At 35.3% G+C, this 13,217-nt stretch overlaps 1 protein-coding gene across 7 annotated transcripts in view; it reads left to right on the top strand.

Annotated features, from left to right (window-relative positions):
• rap1gap2a (RAP1 GTPase activating protein 2a) overlaps positions 1-13,217 on the top strand; it is a 109,941-nt gene that overhangs the window by 86,449 nt on the left and 10,275 nt on the right. For 3 of the 7 annotated variants that reach the window (XM_073818436.1, XM_073818434.1, XM_073818437.1), the window contains 14 exons: positions 1,756-1,791; positions 4,597-4,629; positions 5,105-5,137; positions 6,411-6,632; positions 6,990-7,093; positions 7,194-7,272; positions 7,965-8,018; positions 8,351-8,434; positions 8,537-8,637; positions 8,862-8,991; positions 9,533-9,688; positions 9,767-9,838; positions 9,924-10,010; positions 10,151-10,291. In XM_073818436.1, coding sequence (XP_073674537.1) covers positions 1,756-1,791; positions 4,597-4,629; positions 5,105-5,137; positions 6,411-6,632; positions 6,990-7,093; positions 7,194-7,272; positions 7,965-8,018; positions 8,351-8,434; positions 8,537-8,637; positions 8,862-8,991; positions 9,533-9,688; positions 9,767-9,838; positions 9,924-10,010; positions 10,151-10,291 — 1,332 coding nt within the window. Of the gene's footprint in view, positions 1-1,755; positions 1,792-4,596; positions 4,630-5,104; positions 5,138-6,410; positions 6,633-6,989; positions 7,094-7,193; positions 7,273-7,964; positions 8,019-8,350; positions 8,435-8,536; positions 8,638-8,861; positions 8,992-9,532; positions 9,689-9,766; positions 9,839-9,923; positions 10,011-10,150; positions 10,292-11,523; positions 11,664-13,217 lie in introns of those variants that run through there. The other 4 variants (XM_073818435.1, XM_073818438.1, XM_073818439.1 and 1 more) reach the window with 3 other exon arrangements.

Below are 13,217 nucleotides of genomic sequence, written 5' to 3'. Positions count from 1 at the left end.
GGCTTTACTCTGTTGACATTGTAAAGTGAGTTGCCCTTGGATCCATGGCAGGTTAAACATTAACCAATCTGCATTTGTTCTGTCCCACTTGCATCTGTTACACTCCGTCCGATCATAGGAATATCCTTAAATATCCCAGGGGATCTATTTTGAATTTTTTTTCTGCTTGACTGCCTCTTAACTAGCAGGGGTGCTCTGTCAAGGTAAGAGACTGTGGGTTCGGTAGAAAGATTGCACAAAATGATCAAGAATAGCTGAGAGTTGTTTTGTTTCTAAGCCCTGCAGGTCTAGGTTACAAATTGTGCTTTAAACCTCTATTGCTTTTCTTAAATAACTAATAATTAAGCCCTAATGGTTGCACAGGCCATAAATTAAATGTAGCTGTAAAGGTTCGAGTGAGGAAGTATTATGGTTTGTTTTGTCTGCATGGAGAAGGAGTCATTTGATGTCATTCAGCATGCGTTGAGTTTATCTTGAGCCAAATCACATTCCATATTTATGATATAACGCTACAAATGTGGATTGCGGACAAGTCTGTAGTTGTTGACTTGATTTTAGATACAGTCAGGCTTTGCTGTGTGAGGCTGTGGGAGTTGGGTGTGTAGGCTTAAGAGTCGCATGGGAACTTCTTTAGTATGGTTTTAAAAGCATCCCAGGATGCACCTCATGTTGACTGAGGGAATGGCTAGAGTGAACAGAGCTGGAGACTACACAAAGTGTGGCAACTATTTTGTTTTTTCATCATACTAAATACATTTAGTATATTTTAGTATTCTTAAAGTTTAAAGTTGAAGTTTAGCACTTTTTTTTAAGTGTATTTGAATATTTTGTAAAGTGATTGAGGTACTTATTTTGCTGTTTTAATAACTGTAAAAAGTGTTTTCTTAGTTTGTACTGTATATTTTGGGTTTGGAATAGGGATGCTCAATAAATTGGTTCCATATTATTTTATTTTATTTCAGCTTTTAATTATTTTATTTTATTTTATTTTATTTTATTTTATTTTATTTTATTTTATTTTATTTTATTTTATTTTATTTTATTTTATTTTATTTTATTTTATTTTATTTTATTAATTTTTAGGTATTCTATTAGGGATGCACAATACATTTGTTCCATATTGATTATAGGTTTATTTTATTTTATTTTTATATTTTGGGTTTCACTTAGAAATGCTTAATAAATTGGTTTCGTATTGCCTTTGTTTTGTTTTGTTTTGTTTTTGGTGGGTGGGTTTGATTAGAGTAAGAGTTTTTTATTTTATTTTTTTTTTCTTTACATTTTTTTTTTAATTTAATTTAATTTAATTTTATTTTATTTTATTTTATAAATTTTTAGGGATTCTATTAGGGATGCTCAGTAAATTTGTACCATATTGATTATAGGTTTATTTTATTTTATTTTATTTTATTTTTGGGGGTTTTATTAGGGCTGCTCAATAAATTGATTCCATATTAGTAATATTTTTTTTCTTTTTTTTAGTGTAGAAAATGTATAGAATTTTATTCTGCCATTTACTATATCTGCTGTCAACCATAACATGAAAATAATTTCTTGGTATTGGTCAGCATTTTAACAGCAATGCAAGTTTTGATGTTTTTATTATTATTTTACAGTATAGAAAATAATAGTTAGTAAAAACAATACGAGGTGTCCTAATGTATTAATCTCTTGTTTATTTATTGATTCTACAATTTACAAAAAATGGTTTGATTTAAATATCACCACAAGTCTCAAATTCTGTTTCTTTTCCAGTCGGCGGAGTTCTTCGACATGCTGGAGAGGATGCAGGTAAGACTCCTTCCATCATTTAGATGATCTTACAAGTGCATGTCCATCTTCAGAATCAGATTCCTCTAATAACAGTATTCCTCCAGTAACTTTGTACTTCAGCTGAAGAGCATTTTACTGTATAATAATATAATAATCACAGCAATTTTTTTGCCCTTGAGTGCTGGCTAAGTGTTCTCTCTCCAGTGGACCAGTTCTCAATTACTCTGAATGAATAATTACACATTCCAGCTCATTTCAAACTCATTGATATAGCCAGCACTTTTCTCTGTGGTGGTCTTGGGGTGGAGGTTTGCTAGGAGCCCCACAGGGGCAAGACTGGGAACAGGACATACTGACCTGGTATATAACAGCAGCATGATGTTGTTGTTGTCATCATGTGTGTGTTGTGAGAGTGTGTATGAAGGGCAGCAGGTAGCTAAAGATCAGCTGATCAATACTTTGTTGAGACAAGAGCATGGGTGGTATTAAAGCCCTCGGTCTTCTTGTCCAGACCTCAGTATGAGTGACAGATCGATGGAAAGGTTTATCTGAAGGGCTGAATTCTCTCTCCAACGGATCACATGCACTTGTGATGTTTTTCATCAAAGATGAAGGTGTGTCTGAGTCAGCTCCCTAGTTCTGTAGTGTGTAAAGTGACCAGGGAATTGAGCTTTTCCTTTTTTCTATTCAGTTTATAATTAAATTTCATGCCTAACATTTATGAAAGGGAAAAAAATCCCACAAATCTTTAAGAATTACACAGGAATAAAATATGATAAAACATATTTTTAATTTGATGTAATATGTATTTAAAAACTAGAAAGTCAAAATTGCGAGATATAAACTCGCAATTCTGAAGAAAAAAAATCACACATTGCACATTTATATCTCGCAATTCAGAATTGTGACTTTATTTCTCAGAATTACGAGTTTATGTTTCGCAATTTTGATTTTATAACTCACAATTGCAAGTTTTTTTTTGGCAATTCTGAATTTATTTCTAAGAATTGCAAATTTGTCTCACAATTCTGACTTTATAACTCGCAATTGCTACCCTGGAAATCCAGAGGTCTCACGAGAGCACAATTTGAATTGTCTCTGCAAGACACTCTGGCATCGAGCAACGATGCACGTTACTGCATTACGTAAGCAGTTCTGGGAACCAATCAAATCGGTGTATCTGATGTAGGCGGGCCAGAGGCGAGCTAAGCTGATGACGACAGCGCTGCGGCGTCCGGAATCATTTAGTAAACATTGAAAGATGGCTACAGATGAACGCCAGTTGTTTGAAACGGCTTTGGCCGCTACAATGAACGAGTTAGACTTGGCTTTTCATATAAAAGAGGAACAGAAAACCGCGCTCGAATCGTCCCTTTGCAAGAAGGACGTTTTTGCTGTTTTGCCGACTGGATACGTCAAGAGTTTAATCTATCAGTTAGCTCCGCTGGTAGCTAAGCGTATGGGGCACACTGTGTATTGTTGTGATTGGTCGTGGCGTTATCCAATTGCGTGCAGTGAGAGTTTCAAATGCATGCTTGGTGCCGCCCCTCGAGTTAGGCCCTTTTCATTGCTCGATGCCAGACCCTTAATCTTAATAGATTAGGGTCTGGATTTTTTCCAGGCTATGCAATTGCGACTATATCACACAATTCAGAGAAAAACCTTTTAATTGTGAGTTTATCCCCCGGTTTCACAGACAAGGCTTAAGCCTAGTTTCAGACTAAAATGTAAGTCTGAGCTGTTTCAACTTAAAGAAACTTGCACTGACTGATCTTAAACTATAGCAGTGCCCTTGTTTTGTCTCAAGATGATACAGTAATATTTTTTTCTAAGGCACATTTATAAAAAATTACTAAAATGTCCTAATTGAACTATGGTCTAATCCTGGTTTAGAATAAGCCCTGTCTGTGAAACCAGGCCTCTGTCTCGCAAGTGTTTGTATCTCAATTCTGACTTTATTTCTCAGAATTCTGACTATATTTTTTAGAATTGTACATTTGTTTAGCAATTCTGACTTTATAACATGCAATTGCAAGTTTATATCACATTTCTGAGAAAAAAGGTCGTAATTATGAGTTTATATCTCGCAATTCTGACTTTATTTCTCAACATTCTGACTATTTTTTAGAATTGCGAATTTGTCCAGCAATTCTGACTATAACTCACAATAGCGACTTTATTGTTCAGAATTTTCATCTTGTCTCGCAATTCTGACTTTACAACATGCAATTGCAGATTTATATCACAATTCTGAGAAAAAAATCAAAATTGTGAGTTTATATCTCAGAATTGCAACTATATTTTGAAATTTTTACTTTATAACTCACAATTTTGAGAAAAGTTTGAATGTAATAACTTTATAACTTGCAATTGAATTTATATCTTGTTATTCTTTATTTTTCAGAATTGCGACTTTATATCTCGCAAGTTATAAAGTCAAAATTGCAAGACAAATAGCAAGTTTAGTTTTTCCATATGTTACAGATAATTGTTATAAGTGTTGCAACGTTCAGATGTAGAGATTCGCAACAAACATGATAAATGTTTCCAAGTAAACAAAACCTTCTGCCTTTATTTATCTGTCATGTGGAAACAATTTATCATGGTAAACACAGATTTGACAAATTAACTTGATATTAGCTACCATAGTCATAAAGAGAAAAACTAAATGAAAAAAAAAGGACAAAGACGTTCTAAAAGCTTTATTGACTGTAAACAGAGCTGTTTTATTTGGGAGCTCATTTGACTACATTTGGTTTAATGTTCTAGTTTGTCATTTATTCTTCCTCTTTTCGCTCTCTTCCGCTTACCTGGACACGCCAGATTCCCAAAACTGAGGAGACTAAGAAAAACAAGGTTTGGCTGGTATTCTGAAAGTGTGTATTGTGTCTGTAAGTGCATGTTTGTGAGTGGGGTGTTTTCTTCTCTAATAATATTCTGATAAACATCAGCCACAGTCTTGAGTTATACAGCATCAATCAACATCAATCATTTTGAAGAACTTTTTATATTTAGTGATGTAAAGGTCAGTGATGATGGCCTTTAGATGCTGACAGAGAGTCCAAAAGCACACTGAAAAACCTTTATATTTCATATATGATTATTGAAATGCAAGCTGAGAATAATCAGATGCCTTTTTTGCTGCTGCTGTTGCCATTATTTCGTTTTTTCTTTTTCTTTTTTTTTTGAATCAGTCATATTCTGTCGTAGATATTATTGCTCTGTCCTGCTCTTGGGACTTTTCATTGCAATAAAACAGACCATGGTAGGCTTATATGTGGTTGACTTTTTGGTGTTATGGTATGATTAAATTTCTTTTTCTCTCCTTCAGGATGACTACATCCCTTACCCCCGGATTGAGGATGTGAGTCCACAAAAACACACACACAAACACTTCTAAACACACAAGAGCACAAATTAAACAATAAAAATCAAGCCTCATTCTATGTACTCTACATTATTTTGCACTTGTGTTAGCAATTTATCACAAGAGACTTTTCATCATATTCAAGTGTTTTAGGACTGAGCGAACAGTGTCCCTATTTATTATACGCCTCTTTGGAATACTTGATTCTGATTGGTTAATCACTGCATGTGGCTGTTTATATAATGATTGCTAAACTGTTGTCCCTGGCAACAACTCTCATACACTGTGCTATTTGTTTTTTCATAATTTAATAGCTTGCCAATAGCCATAAAAATAAGATACAGTTGAGGTCAAAAGTTTACATACACCTCACAGAAATTGCAAAATGTTAATTATGTTAAGAGGGATCGTACAAAATGCATGTTATTTTTTTATTTAGTACTGACCTGAATGAGATATTTCACATAAACAACTTTTACATGTAGTCCGCAAGAGAAAATAATAGTTGCATTTATAAAAATGACCCTGTTCAAAAGTTTACATGCACTTGATTTTTGTTTTGTTTTGTTTAGTGATAGTTGTTCATGAGTCCCTTGTTTGTCCTGATCAGATAAACTGCCCGCTGTTCTTCAGAAAAAAATCGTTCAGGTCCCACTGCATTTTTGTGTATTTGAACCCTTTCCAACAATGACTGTATGATTTTGAGATCCATCTTTTCACACTGGGGACAACTTAGGGACTCATATGCAACTATTACAGAAGGTTCAAATGATCACTGATGCTCCAGAAGAAAAAAAAATGCATTAAGAGACAGGGTGAAAACTTTTGAACAGAATGAAGATGTGTACATTTTTCTTATTTTGCCTAAATATCATTTTTTTTATTTAGTACTACCCTTCAGAAGCTACGGAACATACTTAACATGTTCCCCAGAAGACAAAATAACACAAATTTTCCCTGATATTCAAATTCAAAAAGTTTTCACCCCCCAGCTCTTGATGCATTGTGTTTTCTTCTGGAGCATCAGTTAATGTTTACACCTTCTGTAATAGTTGCATATGAGTGCTGCAGTGCTGTTGTCCTCAGTGTGAAAAAAGGATCTTTTGACCTCAACTGTATATTTACATAATCATAGTAACTAAATGAGTTGCATATCTGTAGGGTTTGTGAATGATTTACCATAAAAATTATTATAAAATGTTTTTGAATTATATAATTGAAACCATTTTTGACTTTACTGAGCTTTTATTTCTTCATATTTGTTGTCCAGGTCCTGGAGAAAGGTGGCCCCTACCCTCAGGTCATTTTACCTCAGTTTGGTGGATATTGGATTGAGGATCCCGAGGCTCCAGTCGGGACACCCACGTCTTCAGACAGCAGCTTCTGTGAGGAGGAGGATGATGGTCTGAGTCCTGGTGGAGGAGGAGGATTTGGCTACAGGCTGGAGTGTAACAGCATCTCGCGGGCTTATCGCAAACACTTTCTGGGCAAGGTGAAGATTCATTTGTTACTGCTGACAATACAGTATGTTTATTTTTTATACTATAAGTCCACATGTTTGCCCAGTACATGCCCTTTTAGCTGAAAGTAAGTGTCCTGTCTGAGGAAATATCTCATGTGCCTGTTGCTCTATTCACTCACAGTTCTTCATAACACTTGGATATGAGGTGCGATGGCACCTCTTTGAACAAACAGTTTGTACGCCACTTTTTGGTATCAGTTGTGTGTCACAGAGAGCTTGACTGGAACAACACACAGCCACACTTGAGTGATAAAAATGCAAACTCAGTTTGTTGGAAAATGAACCTCTCTATATCGAAACCTGTGAAATGACGTTTCTGTTTCTCAGGAGCACATGAACTATTACTGCACAGCCAGTAGTATGGGACACCTCATCATGTCTCTGAAGTATGAGGAGGCAGATGGACAGGAGTCACTCCGCATCATGCTCAGGTGCAATGTCCAGCACATATTAAAACTCTGGTATGTTTATTGCTAGGTAGGCCTATGTCATCACAGACAGGTGAGCGTTTGTTTTTATGTCATTTTCTAGGTCAAAAACAAAGACCCTTCATGAGCGAATCCCACTTGAAGGCCTCCTTCAACTACCAAGTGTACCACAAATAGCCAAGGTGTGTATTAGCTATTAAATAACTCAAATAAATAAGAATGATGCAGTGACCAAACAACTGCCAACTTTGCAGATTCTTGTTCTCTAAACAATTTGTACAAACCCTGCAACAATTTCTTTGACGCACGTTCAGGAGAGTACCATAACACATGCAAGTGGTGCTGCTGATGCAGGAGCTGATGATCTATACAGGTGGAGCTAGGGAGGTGGAAGGCTGTAGAGAAATTCTGATAGCGCTCTGCGAAATGCTTGAGTGAATTTTAACCAGCCATTTAAATGTAAAGCAGTAAGCTCATTGGCTGCGTATGCAACATGAACCAGTCAGCTTGCTCCAAGTAGTTTATGTGTAGTTGCTGTGAATATCATCAGTTTGCATTAACAACCCATTAGCCTGCGCCATCTAGAGTTTCATGACAGAACTTGGCATTTATGTATTCTTTCATAGGACATCATAGGCAGTGAAAGCTACTAGGATCCGAACATCATCCAGACAAAGGCATCTTAATAGACTACAATTATATTATGTAGGTCTGCAGTCAAACTTTTAAAGTGTATAAGAACACAAATTGTCAAAAAAGTCTCTTTGGCAAAGTCTCTCAAGACATCAAGTACTTAGCAGACCTCTTTTGACCTTCCCTCAATCCACTCAAAAGATGTGAGATGTTCACATCAGATGTGTTTCGTGTATTTCAGCTGCTCTGCGACGACGTCACGGGTCTGAAGTTCAACCCCGTCCTCTACCCTAGGGTGAGCATTTCTGTGATTCTCATTCCATCTGTGACTTACCTACTCCAGGCGTCGGGGTGAAATAGGGCTGGGCTTTGCTCCGTTTCACCCTGGTACCCAAGTCATCTGAATTTAATATGTTCCCGTGCTCCAGGGGAGTCACAAATCCATCTGCTTTACATTTCCTGGCTTGTCTGAAACACACAGTGTTTGAGAGGAGCCTTGACCATCTCAAGGCTTTGCATGGTCTGTCAGGCATGGCAAACACAAACGCCTGAATTATGGAAAGGCACTGACACACATATTTACCCCTGCAGGCGCCTTCGCTCACTTTCTGTTTTCTCTCGCCCAAGGCCTCGCAACTGATCGTCAGTTTTGATGAGCACGAAGTGAACAACACTTTTAAGTTCGGAGTCATCTATCAGAAGTTTGGTCAGGTGAGAGTCTTGAGTATTCAGTTGTTGTCTTCATTGTACATACTTTTACTAAAGTTCTCTCTCTTTTTTTGGTTTCCCACTGGTGTTGTCTCTTCACATCAGACGACAGAGGAAGAGCTGTTTGGGAACAATGAGGAGACGTCAGCTTTTGCTGAATTCCTCAGTGTTTTAGGAGACAATATTGAACTGCAGGATTTCAAAGGGTGAGAAATGGAGATTAAGCTCAGAAAATTGCTGCCAGGGGTCACCTGCTCACACATAAAAGGCCTGTTTTAATATTGAACGATATTCAAAGAATCCATTTGTGAATAATTTATTTAATTTTCTCATTGTGAGTGATTTTGACTGGCGGTAATCAGATTGAGCTGCCTAAGCAGCGCTTCTGCAGAACTAATTTATCTGGTGTGTGTAATATTGTGCCGCTCAGGTTCAGAGGCGGTCTGGATGTGTCTCATGGGCAGACGGGATCTGAGTCTGTCTATACCACGTTCCGTCAGAGAGAAATCATGTTTCACGTTTCCACAAAACTCCCCTTTACAGAAGGAGACATTCAGCAGGTGGGCTAAACAAATCCAGATATTATTAATATTTTGTGTTAAGCTTAAACCTTAAGGTTAAAGAAATAAATAAGAAAAAATATATAGATTAAATGATAATTGGGGAGAAGTGTAGTTAATATTTATGTAATAATTTAATAAATGTATTATTTTAATTAAATTACATTTACGTCAAATTAATATATAATATTTAAATATTATGTAATTGTTTATTATAATTGATTATTTTTTATCTTCATTTTTGGTCAAGGATTTTATATTCCCTTTATATTAACAAGAACATTGAACAACAAGAAAAATATTTTCTTCACAATTAAGCTTTAAAAAGAATTAATTAAAAATACTACAGTTTACACTATATATATGATTGTCCTAAAATGTAAATATAAACTAAAACAATTTTTATACACATTTATAATATTTTATTTTTCAATATTTATAAAATAATGCCTGTATGTTTATCTAGGCTAAAATGTGTTGGCATATCCATTACAATTCAAAATATTTATAAATATTTTCCTCTTGTGTCATATTCTCTCAGCTCCAAAGGAAGAGACACATTGGCAATGACATTGTCGCAGCCGTGTTCCAGGAAGAGCCCACACCATTCGTTCCCGATATGATCGCATCCAACTTCCTTCATGCCTATGTGTTAGTGCAAGCAGAAAACCCCTGCACTGATCACACCACATACAAGGTTTGTCAAAGACCTAACTGAATTACTCCATCAACCCCATCAATCCCACTGATCCGAGATATCGATCGGCGTTCACAGGTGTCTGTCACAGCGCGAGAGGATGTCCCTCCATTCGGCCCCCCACTTCCAAACCCTGCGGTCTTTAAGAAGGTAATATAGAAGATTGCTTCAATTAAATGTTGTAGATGATGATTTGTATCGTACAGTAAGATGATGGAGATCAACTCTTTCCCAGGGTCCAGAGTTCCGGGAATTTCTGCTGACAAAATTAATCAACGCAGAAAATGCATGCTGCAAGTCAGACAAGTTTGCCAAACTAGAGGTGAGGAAAATACAGGACTCACTATAGTATAAACTATTTATTTGAAGGAATAATCTTTCATTTTGAGGTGAACTATTGCTTTAATTAGTCTATCTGCGTCATTGTCTGTTGTTCTGTTTGTATGTGTGTGTGTTTGACAGGAGAGGACACGGGCAGCACTGTTAGATAACCTTCACGATGAACTGCACAGACAGACACAGGCCACAGTAGGACTGGGCTCAGCTACAGATGAAGAAAAGCTAGAGAATGGAGGTCATGGAGGGCTGCTGGAGTCGTTTAAGGTGAGATGTCTTGTCCTTGACTACTTAAAACCCACCTGAAGATTTTACTGAATGATCTTTAGATTTGTTCTATTTAGATAAGAATTCTCAGTTTCTTCTCAGTCAAAAGTTTTTGAACAGTAGGATTTGTAATGTTTTTGTTTTTTTTTAAGAATTCTCTTCTGCTCACCAGGCCTGTTTTTATTTGATCCTAAATACAGGAAAAGCAGTAACATTGTGAAATATTTTTACTATTTAAATAACTGCTTTCTATTGGAATGTATTGTAAAATGTAATTAATTCCTGTGATCAAAGCTAAATTTTCAGCATCATTACTGTTGTCTTCAGTGTCACAAGATCCTTCAGAAATCATCATAATATGCTGATTTGCTGCTCAAAAAACATTTTTTAGAATTATTATGTTGAAAACAGATGAGTAGATTTTTTTTCAGGTTTCTTTGATGAATAGAAAGTTCAGAAGAACAGCATTCAAAAGATTCCAATTTCAGATAAAGGCTGTTCTTCTGAACTTTCTATTCATCAAAGAAACCTGAAAAAATTCTACTCAGCTCTTTTCATTTTAATAATAATAATAATAATAATATTAAATGTTAGCAGCATGTTATATTAAATAAACAGCAAATCAGAATATTAGAATGATGCTGAAATTCAGCTTTGAAATCACAGGAATAAATTACATTTGAAAATACATTCAAATAGAAAACATTTGTTTAAAAAAGTCAAAATATTTCAAAATTGTACTGTTTTGCTGTACTTTGGATCAAATAAATGCAGGCTAGGTGAGCAGAAGAGACTTCTTAAAAAAACATTAAAAATCCTGGCTACCAACTACTACCAATCACATTTTTTAAGGAATGAATACTTTTATTCAGCAAAGATTTATTAAATTAAAAAAGTGACAGTTAACACAAACTTAACTTGAAATATTTTTTTAATCAAATAAATGCTGTTTTGTTAAGCTAAAAAGCATTACTGACCCCAAACTTTTGAACAGTAATGCTTTTGAGAGTAATTTTTGTGTAGGACACATTGGTACACATAAATGGTACACATTAATGGTACTGCTAAAACTTTTCCTGTTCACCTGTTTGTCTTTCTGTTTGTGTGCATGTGATTCTTTGACTAGATATTAAAATGTATATAAACTGAGCTGCTCTGGACTAAGCTCTCAGAAGGCCTGTGTGTATGTTAGTGACCATATGCATGATTTTAACACGTGTGGGTGTTTTCAGGCAGGGTGGAGGTGTGTGTGGGGTGGTTTGCAGACACACACATATACTGCAGTGCTGATTTGTGTAGCAGCCGTGACTGTGTATTATTACCAAACTGAACTGATGCAGATGACCAGTGCACATGAAACAACACATTAAACATCTTTACAACAACACAAGACTCCCAGATTTATTTATTTAAACTAGTTTAAATGCGGTTTTAAAGGGTAACATTTTATCATTTTAAAATAATTATTATATTATATTATATTATATTATTATATTATTTACATTTTTAAATCTGTTTTTTTTTTTTTAAGAAGAAGAAGTTCACTTTCAGAACAAGAACTTACAGATAATTTACCCACCTCCTTGTCATCAATGTTCTTGTGTTTCTTCAGTCATGAAGAAATTATGTTTTTTGAGGAAAACATTTCAGGATTTCTCTCCATATAGTGGACTTCTATGGTGCCCATGAGTTTGAACTTCCAAAATGCAGTTTAAATCCAGCTTCAAAGGGCTCTAAACAATCCCAGCCGAGGAAGAAGGGTCTTATCTAGCGAAACAATCAATTATTTTCTAAAAAGAAAATGTACAATTTAAATATTTTTTAACCTCAAACGCTCGTCTTGTCTAGCTCTGCGTGAACACTGTGTATTCCGGTTAAAGACAGTTAGGGTATGTCGAAAAACTCTTCCAACTTTAAAGTCGTCCTACATCGCTGCAGAAGTACCGACCCAGTGTTTACAAAGTGAACTCGCAGTAAGGGTCAAACACCCTTTACAAAAAAGGTAAAACAGCGATGTATGACAATTTTGAAGTTGGAGGAGAAAATGAGATGGGAGTTTTTTTGACATACCCTAACTGTCTTGAACCGGAATACACAGAATTCACACAGAGCTAGACAAGATGAGCGTTTGAGGTTAAAAAAAAAGTATATAAAGTGTAAATAATTAACTAATCGTTTTGCTAGTAAGTCCATCCTTCCTCAGCTAGGATTGAATAGAGCCCTTTTTAAGCTGCATTTAAACTGCATTTTGGAAATTCAAATTCACAGGCACCATAGTAGTCCACTATATGGAGAACATTCCTAATTGTTTTTTCTCAAAAAACATAATTTCTTTACGACTAAAGAAAGAAAGACATGAGCATCTTGGATGACAAGAGGGTGAGCACATTATCTGTAAATTTTTGTTCTGGAAGTGAACTTCTCCTTTAAGTGGCCAAGTTTGTACATTTACAAGCAAAAATATAAATGTGATATATAAAAAATAAATATAGAAGTAAAACACTGAGGATTAGAATAGAATACTGTTTTCTACCCTTTGTTTGACCTTTGGCTTTAGCAAAAAGCTGGTGTATAGCCCCACCTACTGGTTATTCGCGGTGATACAATTCAGGTTTCCTAGCAGTTTTTCAATTCATCATCATTATGGGTAGTTTTAGGGCTACTATAAACAAATAAATAAAAATATGTCATAAAGGAAATACATTAAAACATTAAAAATCATTGATGTATGGTTTAGGATGATTATGTTTCTGTTAGGATACAATATTTGGCCGAGATACAACTATTTGAAATCTGGAATCTGAGGGTGCAAAAAAAAATCGCCTTTAAAAGTGTCCAATTCAAGTTCTTACCAATGCATATTACTAATCAAAAATTAAGTTTTTATATATGTCCAGTAGGAAATTTACAAAATATCTTCATGAAA

Source organism: Garra rufa, chromosome 14 (genome assembly GCF_049309525.1).
Source record: "Garra rufa chromosome 14, GarRuf1.0, whole genome shotgun sequence".
In the NCBI taxonomy this organism is placed as follows: Eukaryota; Metazoa; Chordata; class Actinopteri; order Cypriniformes; family Cyprinidae; genus Garra; species Garra rufa.
This window is presented reverse-complemented; position numbering and strand designations above follow the sequence as displayed.